This window comes from Penicillium cinerascens, assembly GCF_028974065.1.
Source record: "Penicillium cinerascens strain IBT 15544 chromosome Unknown contig_5_segment0_segment0, whole genome shotgun sequence".
Classification (NCBI taxonomy): Eukaryota; Fungi; Ascomycota; class Eurotiomycetes; order Eurotiales; family Aspergillaceae; genus Penicillium; species Penicillium cinerascens.
In genome coordinates this window covers 3,500,349-3,518,302 of record NW_026695294.1, presented here as the reverse complement: position 1 = coordinate 3,518,302, position 17,954 = coordinate 3,500,349, and the positions used below count along the sequence as shown (strand labels likewise).

The window sequence follows — 17,954 nt, the reverse complement described above, 5'->3', positions numbered from 1 at the left end:
CGATCCGATTTGACTTGCGTCTGTAGACGTGGCTTGACTCCGGGGCCTTTCTAATCTTTTTTACTTTTTTTTTTTATATTTTTTTTAATTTGTTTATTCTCGTTTATTCTCCGTTCGTTCTTCCCCCGCCAATCCCGTTTTGAATATCCCTTTTTTTATTCCTTGACGATGGCTTCATTGGACCAGGCTCGCCAATGACCGGTTCAATCTGGTCAATCTGGTTTGGTACCTGGAATTTCAAGCGATCGAATGACCTCGGATGCGCCGAGGTGTTAGCGCCTATTTTGCCTGTTCGTCTGTTATATGACTAGCGTGATCGTTTCCTGGCCTTCGTGACCCGAAAACCATATTCGTCCCTCTCCTCTTTGGGGGGTTTCTTTCTTTTTTCCCTCTTCAGGGGGTGGATTTCGTGGATGGGGTACTTTGTTCAGGATGCAGCCGTCTCACTTTCGTCCTGGGAATCCCCCGAACAGCTCTGTCGAGCTTCCTTCCGTGCATTCAGTGACGTCCGGCGCGTTCCCGCCCGCGCCTGGGGCTTTGCTTTCCGGCCCGCCGAGTAGACCGGACAGCGGAATGCGCATGTCCCATCTGTTGCAGCCCATGCCCCAAGGGCATCAAATACCACCGGTCGTCCCCTCGTCGTCACCGTATGGGCGTTTCTATGACTCGGCGTCAGGGTCACCCGCGGAGAATGGCCTTCTTGATGCTCCGATGGGATCAGTCCCGGGACCCCCGCTCTACCAGACCAGCCCAGTCGGGCACGGGCAGGGGCCGAGTTCTCTGCAGCAGCAAAAACGAGCCTATCGTCAGCGAAGAAAAGACCCGAGTTGCGATGCCTGTCGCGAGCGCAAAGTGAAATGCGACGCTTCCGACGAGACTAGCTGCACAGAATGCACCAACCGGAAGGTCCGGTGTCAATTCACCAAGGAGACGAACCGGCGCATGTCGTCCATCAAACAAGTTCAAGATCTGGAGAAGCAGCTCGCTCACGTCAAGTCGCAGCTACACCACGCGCGCTCCGGTATGATGCGCCCAGACCACATTATGGATCTGGATGATACGGCCTCCCAGCCGGGCATCAAGCTCCCAGAGATCGACTACAAGCCTGCGCGACGACCCAAAGCACTTGTCTTCCAGGACTTATCCGAAGTGCGGACGAATCTCCGCCAACACGGCCGCGACATATTGAAAGTGCCCACGCCATACCAACAACATGGATCTCGGTCAATCGTCACCGGTGCTGCGCCGGCGTTGCCACCAAAGCAACTCGCCGATCATTTACTTCTCCAGTATTATAATTGCATTCACTCGGTACTGCCAGTTCTGCATTGGCCTTCTTTCTCAGCAAAATACGAGGAGATCTACCAAAAAGGGTCGTTGTTGGGCGTCTCGACTGAATGGGCTGCTGTGCTTTTTGGAGTTTTGGCATGTGGTACCGCCCATACCGCGGAGCCCGATTGGGAAGAGAAAGGCAAGGAATTCGTGCGTCTGTCTAGTGGGATTATAGACGTCTGGCAGGACAATTTCAACCTGGATCGAGCGCGGGCGGCGTTGCTAGTGAGCATCTTCCTCTATGAAATCAATTCGAAATCGGCGAGTTGGGTCTGGATTGGATCGGCAGTGCGTGTGGCACAAGAGATTGGACTGCACATTGACCTTGGACCGTGGCCACCCGTTGAAGGGGAGATGCGGAAGCGTTTGTGGTGGGGTCTATACACTTGGGATAGGTTCGTGTCGTGGCCCCTATACTAGCGACCTCCTTGCTCACAGATGAACAGGCTACTCGCGTTGGAGATGGGCAAGCCAGTTTTGATTAATGACCAAGATTGCGACATCGACCTTCCCTGCCCAGTGGATGACCAATACCTGACCGAAGAAGGGAAATTCCCTGAAGGGCAAGACCAACAAATCACACCGATGCTCGCCACGATCCACGTCGTCCGTTCAATTGGCCAACTTACTCGAACCCTCCGATCATCATCCATCAGTCCAGCGACCCTCGAAACGTTTGAACGCCATTTCAACACATGCCTCGGCACCTTCCCCCTCGATCTCCTCCCGAAAGCCGACCAAGACCTCGATCCTCGATCCCTGGCACCTATCATCTACCTCCAAAACGCGCGTCTTCTCCTACACCGTCACAACATCTCCCCCTACTGCGCAGGCGCCGACCGATCCTCAGCAAGGGATCTCTGTGTTTTAACAGCAGTCGACACCGCAAACATTCTCTCGCGCTGCATGCGAGACCGTAACAGCGCAGGAGACTGGCGGCCTCTATTCGCATCCTGTGCAGGCACACTTCTCTGTACACACATCTGGCGCTGCGCGTTATTCCTCTTATACCGACAAGAATTTGAAGCTGCTTTGACCTGCGTCCAAGCAAGCGCAGCCGTGGGCAATACTCGCTCTGTCAATACAGCCTGCGGCCGGTACCTTGCGTTCTTCCTTCGAAACATGATAGACCAGGCACGTCACGGCGATGCCATGAACATTGAAAACGACGAAGAGATGATCGCTTACGTCTCGGGCGATATGCAGGGTACCAGTGATGGCAGCTGGGTCTGGCAGGGTAGCGAGACCGGCTCAGATCTTGAAGCCATGTCTTCCATGAGGACGACTCCTGCTCCACAGGAAACGGAGGCGGAGTGGGAGGGCTGGGAGTGGATTGAGAAGACAATCCACTATCTTCTTAGCGAGAAACAGCAAGGGATGTGTGAGCGCCGGGACGTGCCTATGGAACCGAGAAAGGGTTCTTCCTTGCTCAATCCCGACGCTGGGTCAGATTTGACAGACCGTCGGTCGAGCTCTGCGCATTCTCGAATGACTATTGCCAGTATTATCTGATCGCATATGCCTCAGCTTGTTAGCAAGTTTTCACAGCCCAGTCATGGCATGACCAAACACGCTCATCGCGGCTGCCCTGCATACATTTTGGCGCTCCCTACGGTCAATATTAACTTCGACCTTCTGACCAGGTGCAAGTGTTGATTTACAGAGCCTCCAGGGAGACTATGATACATTTTGTACAGTCCCCTGTGAGGACATCCGTACCACTGCACATTCGACCTGTGGAATATGATACACATCATCCACGTCTCCACGCCTTACCCCAGGTACATACTTTTCTTCTTTGCACATATTACAAATTCAATATTTATTATTAAAGCCGTCATCGGCAACTCCCCATGTATGAGAGTATCAACGGTCGGTTCCTATGGAATAGGATTGGTCAATTCATCCCTAATAATATGTACAAAGTTCAATTGACAAAATCACAAATGTATACCTCAGTTCTATCAACATATCCCATCGAGAACCACCACGGTCAGCAACTGTCTTCGATGGTTGGAGAAATTTGCAAAGAGACAGGTTTGTGAAGTCTATATCCTCCTAGGAACATGGGGGCAAACTTGCCATAAATTTGAGTCTCTTTTGAGCTCGTTGTATAGAGGCAACAACATGATATCATCATGACCGTTCACTCAATATTAAAGTGGCCAGCACCGGATCAATTTCTATTTCTCTCCACCTACAAATACATGCCCTTCTCCAGTTAAATATTGCCTTTGTGCGAGTAGAAATCATCATGCCACTGCACACGGTAAGTCTCCTCCTTCTCACGGCACGGCAATCTAACTTATGAATTCAAGTTCCTTCTACAAAACGGCGCCAGTGAATCAGACATGGATCGGTCGGTCATCGCTCTTTTTGGACACTCAAATCATTAACGTTGAAAACAGCCTCAAATCACTGATCAGATCCGTCGGGGGCGAAGTCACTTACCAACAGGGCAACAAACTACAGTCAGTCAGCTCCACCCGGTGTAAGCAGAGGCTGACAAGCGTTTTAGATGCAACGTGAGCGATTGCTTCGACCTGAATCTCATTAGGAGGCACACGTCGGCGGAGACTATCTCAGACCATCCATAGAGGGTTGAGTATTGGAGACGTGAAGGTGGGATCGGGAAATAAGGACCTCTAATGTACACAATCCTAATTGGACTCGCGAGGCTCTTTTCTTAAAACGAGGCCCGATCTCTTGCAATATTCAGCCGCATGAAGCCGGGCCACCAATAACGTTATTGATAGGTGCACAAGGCGGTGCTTACCGTAGAGCTGAGTAGTTCAGCCGCCCTGCAGGTGGCCCGTTCGTTGAAGTTAAGATTCAAGAAAGTTTGTTCCTCAGCTTTGCCATCTATGCACTTGTCACTCACTTTGCACGCCCATTATTTCCGTTGGGCGACCTCGATGATTATCTTTTCCCCTTAATCCGCATGGGTCATCGCACGCGAGCCATGACATGATCGCTCATCGCTCAACATGCAGGCTGCTCTCTTCGAGTCGGACATTTCTCCGAATGGCGACCCCAACCGGGTCTCCAAGCCATGGCGAATTCTCACGTCTTTTTCGGTAGTTTTGTTGCTCGTTGGGTGAGTGTATACCCGTCGATAATAGTACCGTGTCGCTTACAGAGTAATCAATATAGCTACCTGATATTGCCGATGGTCTTTGGGAATGCCGATGATTTACGCATTGATAGAACTGCGACTGCCGTGGTCTCGCTGCTCTTCATCAGCGCCTCGTATGGCTCGTCTATCGTCATCGCATTCTTCCAGCGCGGTCGCAACCTCTTCCTTCTCCGTTCGCTATTCAGGTCGGTCTCAATCTACGAAGCCCAAAGAGCCACGCTAACATGGCTAGGCCTTATCTGGCGATCAACCTACTCGGGCTGTTCAACGTTCTGCTCAACGTCCTCGCGCGCGGTCTTTTGCCTCCGAGCGCCCTTTGTGTTGTAGGCCTCGGACTTCCCAGTGCATTCTCGCTGGTTTATGCTCTCGCGGCGTACTTGATATACCGACAGTACGGGTCAAGCCAGAAGCACCGGGCGGAAGACGGTACTCCTCTCTTGAGCGAAGAGGAAATGCAGCGACGACAACTGCTCCGGCTGTTACAGGAAGGAGACCGTGGGTCTTTGTCGTCGGCTAGCAAGGACGATACCTATCGATTGGAAGGGTTTATCCCCGGGCTGGAACCAATGCAGAAGACCTGGGATCGGTTGAGCCGCCCATCAAGATGGAAGAGCATGGCCTGAGAATGAAACAATGAGATTGGATCGTTTTCAACCTTGGACGACATTGTAAAATAGCATAGCGAGCATATACTACATGTGAAATGATTATAGAACGATAACATTCCAGGGCGCGCCGCCGCACGCGTTCCACTTTAATGAACCTCGGCTCTTTCCGCATTTAAATCTGGAAACCGCCGTCATCCGAGTGCCTTGGGCCGAACGCGGTTTCAACGTCTTGACACCTTCTTTATCTTTGCAATAACCTTACGGTAGTGATATCAGACAACATGACAGACAACATGACCAAGCGTGTAACTCTTCTGGATCCCCCACCACGGGATGATTCCAAGGCGCTCATTGAGAATGTCCTTGATCTGACTCCGGTCGTGGACCTCGGCCCAGTACGACCACCTCCTTTCGCGGCGCAACACTTGCATTCCATTACTGACACATTTTTCGGTGCCTACAGGACGTCTTTACCAACACCCGAGCACTATGGCACCCTCCTGGAGCCCGCGGTATCTATGGCGGCGCCGCGATCGCGCAGTCCTTATCAGCCGCTATGCGAACAGTCCCTGCCGATTTCGCCGTCCACAGCATGCACTGCTACTTCGTTCTTGCCGGTGACTCCGAAATTCCTATTCTATACCATGTCGAGCGAGTGCGCGACGGCCGAAGCTTCGTAACCCGGACCGTGCAGGCGCGCCAGCGAGGCCGCCCGATTTTCACCACTACCCTGAGCTTCAGCCGGGTCGGTAGCGGCGGCGAGAAGACTATCAACCATGCAGTGCCCAAGCCCGATGTGTCACTCCCGGATGATGCAGAGCCGGGCACTGTTCGAGCTTTGAGCAACGCGGGCGGCGGTCCGTTTGAGTCGAAAAAGGCAGGCATTGTGAACCGTAAGTGTGAAACCGACCTATTACGTTTAACCACAATGGCAGAGCTCTGATACAATTAGGGCACTCACCAAACCCCGAAGACAAGAAGGTCCGGCGAGTCGTTCGCGCTCGCGGCCACATCTCCGAAGAAGGCGGCTACCAAGCACATCTGTCCGCACTCGCCTATGTCACAGACAGCTATTTCATTGGCACGGTCTCTCGTGTCCACGATATCCCCCGATTTTCCTCCCCGAGAGAGTTGCAGAAGCTCTTGAAGGCGCTCAAGAACCCCTCCGACCTGGACGACGAGGATATCGCCAAGGCATTGCAAGAACTAAAGGAGGAGGAAGCCGCCGAGCTGCGCCGCCGACTGGAAGGTGCTTTGAATGATGCCACCAGTGGTAAAGCGAAAGAAAATCAGAAGGAGGTTGGTATGATGGTCAGTCTCGACCACTCGATCTATTTCCACAACCCGCGAGCCTTCCGGGCTGATGAGTGGATGTTGATCGAGATGGAGAGTCCGTGGGCTGGAGAAGGACGAGGACTGGCCATTCAGAAGATTTGGTCAAAGGACGGTTTGCTGATTGCTACTTGCACTCAAGAGGTATGGTTCTTTGTCTCCCTGGACTCTACGGCACTGACAAAGTCATGCAGGGCGTGGTGCGATTAAAGCAGGAAAAGCCGCCAATTTCGAAGATTTAGATGCCTTTTATACCCCGTCAAGACCTTTCTTTTATCTATCCGCCTTTGATATGTCCCTTCTTTTCTATTCCATATTTGATTATAGACTTGACCCATTTTTCATTTGTCCATTTCCTTTATCCTTTGCTTGGACATGCCTTGAGACAGTACATATGGAATATCACGTTTAACTACAATAAGTAACTCATCAAGTCGTCGAACTCGTAAAAAAACTTGATATATCTCGCCATTTGGCTCATCAAGGAACAGCAGATTACACAGTTCATAGACTAAGAAACAAGCAAAATAAAAAGTTATTCAGACAGCCACCCAGATTTAACAAAAACGCAAAACCAGAGTCGAAAATGCAGGACTCTGCCCATTTCATAACACCATCACTGCGAGGTCACATCTCCACGTTTTCCCCATTTTATTTCCGCATTTTGTTTCCGGGATCTATAGAGCTCCTTCACCTTTGCACCCCACACGTTCTTCCCCTTATACTCGCCCACATTTTCAGGCCAGGTCTCCATCTCCTTTGCCAGATTTTCGAACTCCTGCATAGGCAGCTCGTCCAGTGGAGTCAGGAACGTCTTGACGCCAAAGACAATGGCTCCTGTCCGGGGTAGACGGCGGAACGTCTGCCTCTCGCGTCGGATTATGATTTCCTCAGACGAGGGGTTGCTGAGATCTTTTTCGCAGAGGGAACCCGGACGGTAGAGGATGTCGAAGAGATTCTCATCTGGTCTTTTGACTTCGATGAAGTAGTTGGATCGCTCCATTGGCGAGTTTGGAGTTAGACGGGCGAGAAATCTGTTACATGTTAATAACTTGCTGTGAATGTAAGATCAGTGACCAGAGATGCTTTAACTAACTTGCTGACGGAGTTGGCTACTTGTTGGTGCCATAGAGGTACTGGCTCATGCAGACGCGAAATTGTCCATCCGATGCGCTGGTCGACTGTCCACCCCGTGGGGAAGAGGCTCGCACTGGCAGCTCTGAGAGATTATTAGTGAACGCATAGGAAATCGTGGAGTATAGAACATACAAATAATATTCACCATCTTCGTTCATCATCAAAATACTGAGATCTTCCATCGTAAGCCGCACCGCCGCCTCCAGGGCGTCAGTGGGATTCTCGTCACGGCCTGCACCCCCAATGTTGAACTTTTCACCGGTCATACGATTTTGTATATGTGGATTAATTTCATGCATAGTTGTCTCAAACGTGTTCGGAAACCGCTGGCACAAAAAATGGGACACTTCTTCAAGAGCTTCTCGGCAGGCACCAACCGACTCGGGCAGACATTGCAGGACCTGGTTCCTTTTCTCACGAAGCAAAGCATCTCGCACGCGATGCTCATCCATGTAGTTCTTGTCGAGGGTGAGCCAGTTTTGGGCGTCTAGTTTGCGAATGTCCATCATGACGCGGTAGCGCTCTCTTCCCGGAATAGGTTGTGCCGGGTACGGCTTGAGGTCGGATGGATTTTCCGTACATCCATTATGTGACTTGCCCTTTTGGAGTGTCCAAAGCCAAATGCGAATTTCTTTTTGGTATCTCACGATGAGAGACAGAAGGATGATAGGAAGCGCCACCAGAGAGAAGACTGTCATATTTCTTCCATTCGGAACTCAGAGGATATACCTAGTTATTTCAAGAGTTGATCAAAAAGCAAATGACTTCTGAAGTTTTTGTATAGCGAGACAAGCTGAAGTAGCAATGGTATGATAAGCGAAAGAGAGGAAGAAGAACGAAGACGGATGACAGCTGGAAACGCGGCTACATAAATATCAGTGTTCCAGACGGGCGACGAATCGACCCCGTCGGTAAACCAGGCATCAAAAAGGAAAGCTGATCACCGGACTGTAGGGTATGCACTAGCTCCAGTCAAAAAATGGATACCAAGGACAAAGCAGCTGCATTCCACATTCCTGATACAGCGTACGGCACACGCCGTGATACGCTCAAGGATTCCCCGCAAAAAAAAAAGCCAGAGTTCGCCTCCCGGAGAGTATTGACAGCCACATGATCATTGGACCATGTACCTTTTTTTTTCAGCTTGGGTCATGAAGGCGGGTCAAGGTCAGGCCCGTGTCTCGGGGGTAGTGGAGTATGGGATGACCGGGTCCGGGACCTGGTCTCCTATTGCAGGCAAATCGGTGCTGAAGATGGGCTGTGGGCTGACCCAGCCGCTAGGCACGATCTAGGCACACGAGTTTAGCTTCGAACAATCGTCAACTTCGCGTATACCGTCCGTGCGCGACCGCTCGTGAACCAGGGTTTGCCGAAGGCGTACGGAGTAAACGGTAAACAGGGGGTTGACCGGGGCCGGCAAACGAGGACCACGTTGTATGGACAGCGTCGGGAGATATCCGAGTCAAGTAGGGAGGTATGGCCATGCTTGATGGTGAGCTCAGTTGCTGACCCCAGTTCCCAAGAGGATCGCCCAAGCAGGGCGGCGCAGTTCTAACTTAGCCGATCCGACTGGCCAGAGCCCCGATCTAGTCGCACATCACACCATCCCCGAATTAAGGAGTCCATGTGCTCCCTGACGTATCAGACGTGTGTGGAGAATTCCCAGCGGGACCCAGTAGCCTCTCTTCCGTCACCCCGATAACCCCAGGACACTCGTACCGGGATATTCTGTTGCTTCATTCGAATGAGGCACCATCTAGCACAAATCGAATATTTGGCCCCGAACTCACGGACATAGGGCAGAATTGCAGGTACAGCCGTGATCATCAGGTGCAAGTAAGATCCGTTACGTAGCTCATCAGGAGTTAACTGTGTTCGGTCCCACACGACTCCACGGACCCATCTGGGGTTTCCGCTGCAACCGCTGCCCCCCTTTCGCGCAAAGCGCGCTTGCCGCTGATATCTTTTCTGGGTTTCCGCCCTTAATAATAAATGATCTCTCATTCTTTTTTTTTTAAGTTTCCTCTTATCGTGGATAAATTTCCAAGCGATCCGGATTTTCTATGGGCGATCCTTTCATTTATTTTACCCCCTGTGGCGCTGGAACTGTCGCTAGCATGTTTTTTATTTGCTTTTTCGCCGCCCGTTTAATCCCCCACTGACGTGCTGTTGGCCTGAGCAAACGACAGTATTATGAAGTCACTTAATCGTCCCAATGCAAGGCAGTTCCATGGTCTCCCACTGGGATCCGTCCCGTTGCTAATGCATAGTAAAATCTACGTCCTCGGTCCTGGTCGTGTTTGCCTATCCACTTTTATTTAGTTCTCCACTCGGCCAGAGCAATGATCCTGGCCCAAATGGCTTTTTCAACGGAGAACAAACTTTGGTCTAGATTTCTATGACAGGAAGTGGAGACCGATGCAAGTCACCTTGTCGCCGGGACTTGATTGTCGCCGCCACCAAGGCACAGGCAAAAAGGCAATTTGGGCCTGACATGTACTCTGGCAGTAGCTCACTGATGTCAGAACACAGTGAGGGTGAGGTGACTTGTGGTTGCTTTAAATGAATACTACTTATCTTGTTCGGTATGGGGTGGAGTCATCCTCAGTTCTATCGCCTAGCCTGGATTCAAATTGTACCGAATCTCCATTGATCAACAGGAGAACCGTGCTTTATTAGAGAACCGTGCATGATTCTTTGCATTAGTCTCCAGTCCAGACCGCTAACCGGTGACGGGTGAAGTATTTTTGTAATGGACTGACTTTTAAGGGCGAGGAGAGATGCACTAACTGGCGCAAAACATAAGACCTAAATGTATACCAATTGAAGGTCGATCTACACATGCAGTAATAAATTGTCCATTGAATCCAATTAGCACGGCAAGGGTAGTGGTTTTTCCAATAGATAAACCTTGGAATCCTGGGTAATGGCATCCTCGCTCAAGGTTTCAGGACCAGTCGTCAACAATTTCAAATGCAGCCAGAACTGACGTCACATTGCTTTAATGATTTTTATGGCACAGTGACATTCCTCAAATATTGCATCACTATCAGCTGAAAAAAGGAGGCAGTGGTGGTCGGCCCAAGTTATCCGGGCCAGGACCTTTTGTGTATCCACCCAGCCAAAAGACCTAACATACAACTCCATGTATTGCATATCGTTTAGAAGTTCGGGCCTGTAGAAGAGGGGATTCGGCACCCTAAACACGGCCGTGGTATGCAGATGGATAGTTTTGACCGCACTTGACTCGAGTACAGCGATTGCCATGCCTTGACGAGTGGTGAATTATTTTTGAAATAACTGGCCATTAGTCAAAAGCTACCGCTGTACCCGCCTAGAAATAATTGGAAGACTTTCTGATCTCTGTTGCTTGGTCGCTCTTTTGGACTGAATTGATAGCTCAGTTTACGCGATGCTATGGGTTAGCATCGACTGGGACACGGATGTTGTTTCTGCTCGAAGGCTGCGCGAGTGATTTCCTATTCTGGAAGTATCAGCATAACCTCGCGCTCAGGCATCTCAAACACCGGGGCCGCCACGTGTTTCCTTACAATTCTGCATCTCGCCCTGTACAAATCAAATCATAAAAACAGTCGACAACTTTAATCGATTTCACCATCCTTAAGATGCCTTAAAACCCTACAGAGCGGTTATGTAAGACCTACGGGGCCGTTCCCCTCTAACCAGAAATGACTAATGACCGGCTTTGACCTCCACGCCTTTTGACAAGCCTCCACTCCCCGCAGGCATAAATCAAAAATTTCGCTGAGGATTTTCAGAATACACACTGACGCTGCTTATTTCTTTTATTCTCTAGCGATCTATCCGCGGTGTCTAAGAATGGCCACCGCCATCTATACCGAAACGCAGCCAGTGGCGTTCGCAGTGGATGACTCCGGTCATGCTTCGCTGACTCACTCTTCTTCAAACATGTCTCGAGGAGGCACACGACTTGGAAGTCGACTATCACAAGACCAATCCTCTTCTGAGCTGAACTGTGGCGCTCGGGATGTCTTGTCGCGGACTCGGGCTATTGTTCTAGTTACTGCCCTTACTGGCATTACCTTTGTGGGCAGTATGAGTGGTGGCTTGCTGACCATCGGTCTACCGGAAATTGCTGCGGACTTGAAGCTACCGGAGAATTTGTTGCTATGGTGAGCGCTTATAGTGTAGCCTTGAGTCCCAAATTACTAACATGTCCATACTAGGCCGGCATCCGTTTACTCGTGAGTTTTGCTCTTTCCGCAACTTCTAGTCTGAACTGACTACGAATAGTCTTGCAAATGGATGCTGTCTGCTACTAGCAGGCTCTTTGGCTGACTTTTGTGGTAACCGACTCATCAACCTCATGGGCTGCGTGGGACTATGCGCATTCATCTTAGCCTGCAGTGTCGCTCAGACCGGTATCCAAATGATTCTATTCCGCGCTTTCCAAGGCATTGCAACCTCCATGTGCCTTCCAACTGCATTCAGTATCTTGACTGATACAATGCCTGTTGGGAAACGACGAAATATCGGATTCGCCTGTCTGGGACTCGGCCAACCTCTTGGGTTTTCCGTCGGTCTAGTTTTTGGAGGACTATTCCAAGACAGCAACCTCGGTTGGCGCTTTGGATACTACCTCTGCGCCGGTGTCACGGCCATTCTTACGCTCATGCTGTACTTTAAGTTGCCGATCGATAAGCCGCGCGAGACCTTTACACTACGCAGACTGCGAGATGAGATTGACTGGATTGGAATCGTTCTTTCCAGTGCAAGCTTGGGGCTTATCTCCTACGTCTTCGCGTAAGCCGGCTTGTTGTGTCCAAGTGGGACGATTGCTAACTTTAAATACAGTGTCATTACTGATAACCCTGCCAACATCCACCATTTCGAGAATATCGCTTTGCTGTGCATAGCCGCAGCTTGCATACCTGCATTTATGGGATGGATGAACTGGAGAGAGAAGAATGGAAAATCTGCATTGATTCCCAACTCCCTATGGAAGAACATAGCATTTGCTTCAATTTGCTTGATGGTTCTCCTCGCCTGGGCCGTGTTGAATGGTACAGAAACAATTCTCAGTCTTTTGTGAGTTACACCGACCTCCATACAAAGCTTGGCTAACTGGGAAAAAGCTTCCAAGAAGTCCAAGAACTTCCGCCTATCCAGGCCGCCATTCGCTTCCTGCCCAACGTCATCATTGGAATTATTCTCAACATTGCGACTGGGCTTCTGGTGCACCGTCTTCATGCCAACCATCTTGTTCTTATCACTACGGTGCTTAGTGCTGGATCTCCGTTGCTGCTGGCTATTATCGACCCGCAGTGGTCATGGTGGTATTGCGCTTTCTGGGCAGTGCTTTTGGGTCCTCTTTCGGCAGATGGTATTTCTGCTTCCTAATTCCATGGAAAGAATACTAACGAGACCTGAAGTAATCTTCACCGTCGCGAACTTGATTATCGCCGATTCTTTCTCCGCAAAAACACAAGGTCTCGCGGGGGCCGTGTTCAACACTATCGCGCAGTTTGGTACATCCATTGGTCTGACCATCTTTGCCATTATTTCCTCGACCGTCACTCAAGAGTCATCTTACAATAATAAGGGGTCGCCTGATGCTCTGATGGTGGGTTATCGTGCCGTGTTTTGGACTTGTTTCGCTCTGATGATGGCCGCCGCTGGAATTGGTGCTTTGGGGTTGCGAAAGGTTGGCAAAGTCGGATTGAAGACGGAGTAATGAAGCAAGTAGACTGCAGGGTTCCTAGATTTGTACAGAATTGACTTCTTACGAAGGCTGACAGAAAATACATCGATTTTCATTAATGAACTAATATTATTATTATCTAAGCTGTGGATATGGGGTGGTCAAAATCAATCTCGAGGGATGCAAATACTCGCCAATGCAGAACGCCGAGCCTGATAACTTTTGTAAGATGAAAATTTTCAAAAGAAAACAGAATAAAGAAAAAGGGGACACTTGGTTATCTTCAATTTCTCGAGAGAAGATCCGTCGGGGTACGGCCTAGGCCCTGCGTGCAAATACATTAGAGAACAAGTCTATGGTCATATCATGATCGCTGGGAATATGCTGCAAATTTTTTGAATCGCCAAACCAGAAAGCAAAGTGTCGTAATTCCTTGAAGGTAATAGAGCAATGGTCGCAGCACCTAGCAAATGATCGCCGACTTCTCCGTCTGAGCTGTATCCACTCTCGTCATAGTCGCATGACCGGTATTGGCGGATGGAATCGGTTGTAAGTTATTGGACTCGGTTCCAAGTCGCTCTTCACGCTCAATTTGCTCCCGCTCTTCCTCCTTGATGCGCTTCAGCTCTTGACAGAATTTGCTGTTGGATCGGATGCGGTCGCCATAGCGGATAAAGGCGAATGGAATGATTGAAACGCCCAGACTGATGAATGCGATAAGACTGCATGCCCAATTCACACCGAGTCGGTTGAACATAGGTTTGGCAGCGAGAGGAATAACGGCGCCGAAGATGCTTCGCGTGCAGCTAGCGGCTGATTGAGCACTAGCAGATAGCGTCTCGTAGGCGTCGGTGAGATAGTTGAGCATGGCCATGAAAATCAACAGATAACCCATTCCAAACGGTATGCCGGAAAGGAATGGAACGACCCAGTGAATGTTTGGTGAAGATGTCCAGCCCACCCAGAATAGGGAGATGACATATAATGGACCTCCGATGCAGGCAAGAGGGAGCCTTCGGTACTCTTCGATGTTTGCCCATTTCGCATTGCGGGCCTTTGCGCGGACGAGGAAGCCATCGTACCAGATAAAGACGAAACAAGCAAGAACCGCTCCCACGCCAATAGGCAAAAACATCAAGCCACCAACACCAGGGCTCATGCCGTAAATCCCTTGGAAGATGATCGGGTAGGCCTCGAAGTAAAGGTAGAAGATCGCGTATGCCAGCGCAAGATACAGGGAGGTTAGAGAGACGATCGATTCATGAATAAGCATGCGGAACGGTCGTGTCATCGTGAGGAAGAGCATTTCTCGGAGATTGCGACTTTGCAGTTCCAAGGGCGAGACGATGTTGGAGTTGCCGGTATCTTTGCGCAGCTTCTTCGCACGCTTTGTCAGGACAACAGGTCCGTAGGTCTCGGGCATGAAAAGGACGAGTGGGAAGGAAACGCCGGAGCAAATCAGTCCGATCCAGAAGCACCATCGCCAGTCGACAACGGCGACGAATCCGGACACCCAGGGGCCAATGATGGGGCCAAATGTTGTACACTGATAAGTATTAGTGAGGAATTGACAGCTTCATTACTGGGAAATACGTACAGCCATGTAATAGGCCATCAGGCGACCTCGTAGAGTTGGGTTATCGTGGACATCTGCAAACAGCCCACCAGTCGTGGCAATTGGAGCAGATGCCATCATGCCGTTGAAAAGTCGGAATACCAACAATGAGGCATATGAATTAGCGACGGCGCACGCCATCGTGAAGATCATAAACCCGCAATACGAGACGAGCATTGGCTTTTTGCGCCCAAAGTACTCAGAACTGGGACCCCAGATCAACGGCCCGACAACATAGCCAATCAGGAAAATAGAGATGGGCAAAACCAATGCCTCCTGGTTGGTGATATTGAACTCCTCGGCAATTTGAGGAATGGCGTTGCTGCAAATGGATGATCCGATGGTGCTGTTCATGACCTGCATGACACCGGCAGCAAGAACCAAGAACTTTCTTGACTGTTGAATTTGTTAGACTTTGATAACTTCTGGAAGATACGTGATGGCTTTACCTTTCTCCAGTTAACGGGATTCTCGGGATCATTGACACCGAAAGATACGACCGTTTTCGAAGCCACCCGACGGAAACGAGAATACGATGGATTCTCATATCGCTCTTGAATGGGTTCATGTGCAACTTCTGATTCCTGGTCAGAAGAGTCTCGGGAAGAGTCATGTGAGTCATGAACAGACTCGGCTACGTTCTCTGTAAGGCGGGGATGAGTATTAAACCGTGAACTAGACTGAAGAGCAGACTAACCTGTAGCTGACATGACCTTTTGAAGGTTCTCCTCCATGGGAAAGTGGTCTGACATTGTGGTGACCGGGGAAGACCCATTGAATCATTGAATACGCTAGATGAGGAACCATTTGGGATGTGGTACTATTATAGACATTTGCAACGAAAATTCAAGAAAGCCCAGGGAAGCTCCACTTTCACAGAGTCCCAGCTCAACGCCGACGGCAAATAAAATTCGATTTTTATGTGGATGCCGGCTCCACATACGGCTGCCACTTTTTTTCACGCCCTGCGCCCTAAATCATCCTACAATACGGTTCTGGACAATACGGGGAAATTCTAGCCTAACCCAGTCGAATCTGGTATTTGGTGATGGTGATCATTCTGGCTCGTCTCGGCTACGACGGCTGTGCAAAATTTGGGCAGCGGAAAGGAGCCAGGATTACGGTGGATTTCAAGTGGCAACCTTCTATGCTACATCTAAAAGAATTCAGATGGTACTTCGCAAAACAAGCCGAACAGCGGCATCCTGAAATTGGTCAAGAAAACCGCTTTCGAACCGGGTGCGAACCGGGTGCGAATGAGAAACAAACTTCCGATTGGCAAGAATTCGACGTCTATCCGCATGCATCTGGGTCCTTGGGCCGTCATCCCCCAACATGAAAGAGGGGTCAATTATATCATACAGATCAACCTGTGATCCAGTCAAGGTGCCGCAGAGCTGTCTTGTGCATCACTGACTCATGGTCCAGCTCGGTCGAGAAGACGAGCACCTTGTCCCCATGATGAGTGGTGCCCGCATTGTTCACCAGACCAGGCCCTGGTCAAGTCTTACAGTAGAGACAGGGCCTGTTGGAGTCCGTCCAGGCCAGACCTTCTCCAACGAGAAGGTACGGGGTAAATTCCGCGGTGTGGGTTTTTGAGTCATGGTGTCGGAGCGGGAGGCCGAATGCGACTCCACACGTCAAATTACACGCGGAATATACCGTACTGTATGCCTCGAGGAAACACGCCCGTTTCTAGATTGCACGTTGCCATAGTATCTGCTTCATCTGTCCGTGCACCCAAGGAATGCTGCGATCCTGTTGTCTTTGAAGAGTGAACGGCGCTCGCGCCAAGTCTCAAGTTCCCGGATGCGTTCCCGACGGGATCGGACTTCTCGCCGATCTGCTTTGACCCCATGAGTAAAATTCCACAAGTGGGACGTGGATACCACATTCGGTCAGGAGGCAAGTTCAAGTTGACGGTGGGATCTGGAACCTTGAGGACTAGATTTGCCGCGTGGCAAATGCAGATTTTGAAATCTGACACTTTGTGCCTGAGTGCCTCAGGTATTCAAGACCAAGGTACAATCTACATTCCTAGTTAGTGACATCACATGATTTCTATACAAAGCGAGGAAAATAAACAACGCCCATTGAAGTCGCTAAATACTATTTTCAATCCATATTCTTTAGTACCAATGAACAGTCGATAAGATAAATGATTTCAGAACGGATACGATAACCTTGGTAGACCAATATATTCATTTCGTTTTGCTAAAATCTGTCCACTCTATCTACCACAATCCATTTGTAATAATCAGACCCTGTGAGTCACTAGAAAGCCCATTGTGGCTTCTCAGCTACTGTCATCTCTTAGAAAGAGGCTTCGTACTCGGCCCCAAGGATTTCTGCCCCGGCCCACAAGTGGCCTTAGTACATCGAAGTAGGCCCGTAGGTAAAGAAAGGCTCAAACAGGCACGCAGTGCTGATGGCCTAGAGTTGCAAGTGTCTAGCCACAGCTGATTGGATAGTATGACATTAATGAGTGATTTTTTGTCTAAATATCTCTACCAGCCAAGGTCCAAGATTGCACAAAGCAGATCTCAAAGATAAAAATACAATAGACAAAATTAGACCGTATCATATCATGTTGATCAAGGCTCTCGGAAGCAAGCAGGTGGCAAGCAGGGAAATGCGTTTAAAGGTAGCTCGAAAAGATCAAGATGTTAAACATCTCAAAGTAATATTCAATCCATATCATTCTCATCTTTTATCTGTTCTAAGTCAATTTGTCAAGAGGTTTTATTCCTGCAGCAAGACTGCCTTGCGGGCCGTGTTGGTCTGACCTGCACATTTCTGCCAAGTAGAGCTCAATGGTGTTTTGAGGTGAGTCACTCGCTTACCAATTACGCTAGGGAAGAGGCTTGGCAAAATTTGGCGAAAATGCTTGTCTAACCTAAGGAAATTCAAGCCTTGGGGATTGAAGTGTGGCATCTACTCCGCAAACACGACTAGAAAATCCAAGCCATGGGACTAATGTTCCATAATTAGATGAATCTGAGTCTTGGCGTCCAATGTGGCGGATGAAGACAGGCTTCTTTAGGACAAAGCGTGTGGGAAACAGGTGCAAGCGAGGCGGAGCCCGGTGAAAAACCTCCAATTGGGGAACGA

At 49.7% G+C, this 17,954-nt stretch overlaps 6 protein-coding genes across 6 annotated transcripts; 4 read left to right on the top strand and 2 right to left on the bottom strand.

The window, feature by feature from the left end:
• Positions 1-432: 432 nt before the first annotated feature.
• On the top strand, positions 433-2,844 carry N7498_005809 (transcription factor domain-containing protein; the record flags this gene model as incomplete). Its single annotated transcript, XM_058452871.1, has 2 exons — positions 433-1,727; positions 1,779-2,844. The coding sequence occupies 2 exons, from the start codon at positions 433-435 to the stop codon at positions 2,842-2,844; spliced, it is 2,361 nt and encodes a 786-aa protein (XP_058309409.1).
• Positions 2,845-4,319: 1,475 nt separating this feature from the next.
• N7498_005808 (uncharacterized protein) lies at positions 4,320-5,091 on the top strand (the record flags this gene model as incomplete). The annotated part of the gene is made up of 3 exons (XM_058452870.1): positions 4,320-4,429; positions 4,486-4,653; positions 4,701-5,091. 3 exons carry the CDS (start codon positions 4,320-4,322, stop codon positions 5,089-5,091), a joined length of 669 nt encoding a protein of 222 aa, XP_058309408.1.
• A 266-nt stretch (positions 5,092-5,357) lies between these two features.
• On the top strand, positions 5,358-6,650 carry N7498_005807 (uncharacterized protein; the record flags this gene model as incomplete). Its single annotated transcript, XM_058452869.1, has 4 exons — positions 5,358-5,471; positions 5,540-5,969; positions 6,029-6,552; positions 6,603-6,650. The coding sequence occupies 4 exons, from the start codon at positions 5,358-5,360 to the stop codon at positions 6,648-6,650; spliced, it is 1,116 nt and encodes a 371-aa protein (XP_058309407.1).
• A 374-nt stretch (positions 6,651-7,024) lies between these two features.
• N7498_005806 (heme-dependent oxidative N-demethylase family protein) lies at positions 7,025-8,243 on the bottom strand (the record flags this gene model as incomplete). Its single annotated transcript, XM_058452868.1, has 3 exons — positions 7,025-7,442; positions 7,505-7,627; positions 7,678-8,243. The coding sequence occupies 3 exons, from the start codon at positions 8,241-8,243 to the stop codon at positions 7,025-7,027; spliced, it is 1,107 nt and encodes a 368-aa protein (XP_058309406.1).
• Positions 8,244-11,475: 3,232 nt separating this feature from the next.
• N7498_005805 (major facilitator superfamily domain-containing protein) lies at positions 11,476-13,261 on the top strand (the record flags this gene model as incomplete). Its single annotated transcript, XM_058452867.1, has 6 exons — positions 11,476-11,699; positions 11,754-11,771; positions 11,821-12,330; positions 12,382-12,615; positions 12,663-12,910; positions 12,960-13,261. The coding sequence occupies 6 exons, from the start codon at positions 11,476-11,478 to the stop codon at positions 13,259-13,261; spliced, it is 1,536 nt and encodes a 511-aa protein (XP_058309405.1).
• A 430-nt stretch (positions 13,262-13,691) lies between these two features.
• On the bottom strand, positions 13,692-15,595 carry N7498_005804 (MFS transporter; the record flags this gene model as incomplete). Its single annotated transcript, XM_058452866.1, has 4 exons — positions 13,692-14,774; positions 14,826-15,239; positions 15,293-15,486; positions 15,541-15,595. The coding sequence occupies 4 exons, from the start codon at positions 15,593-15,595 to the stop codon at positions 13,692-13,694; spliced, it is 1,746 nt and encodes a 581-aa protein (XP_058309404.1).
• Between the last annotated feature and the right edge of the window lie 2,359 nt (positions 15,596-17,954).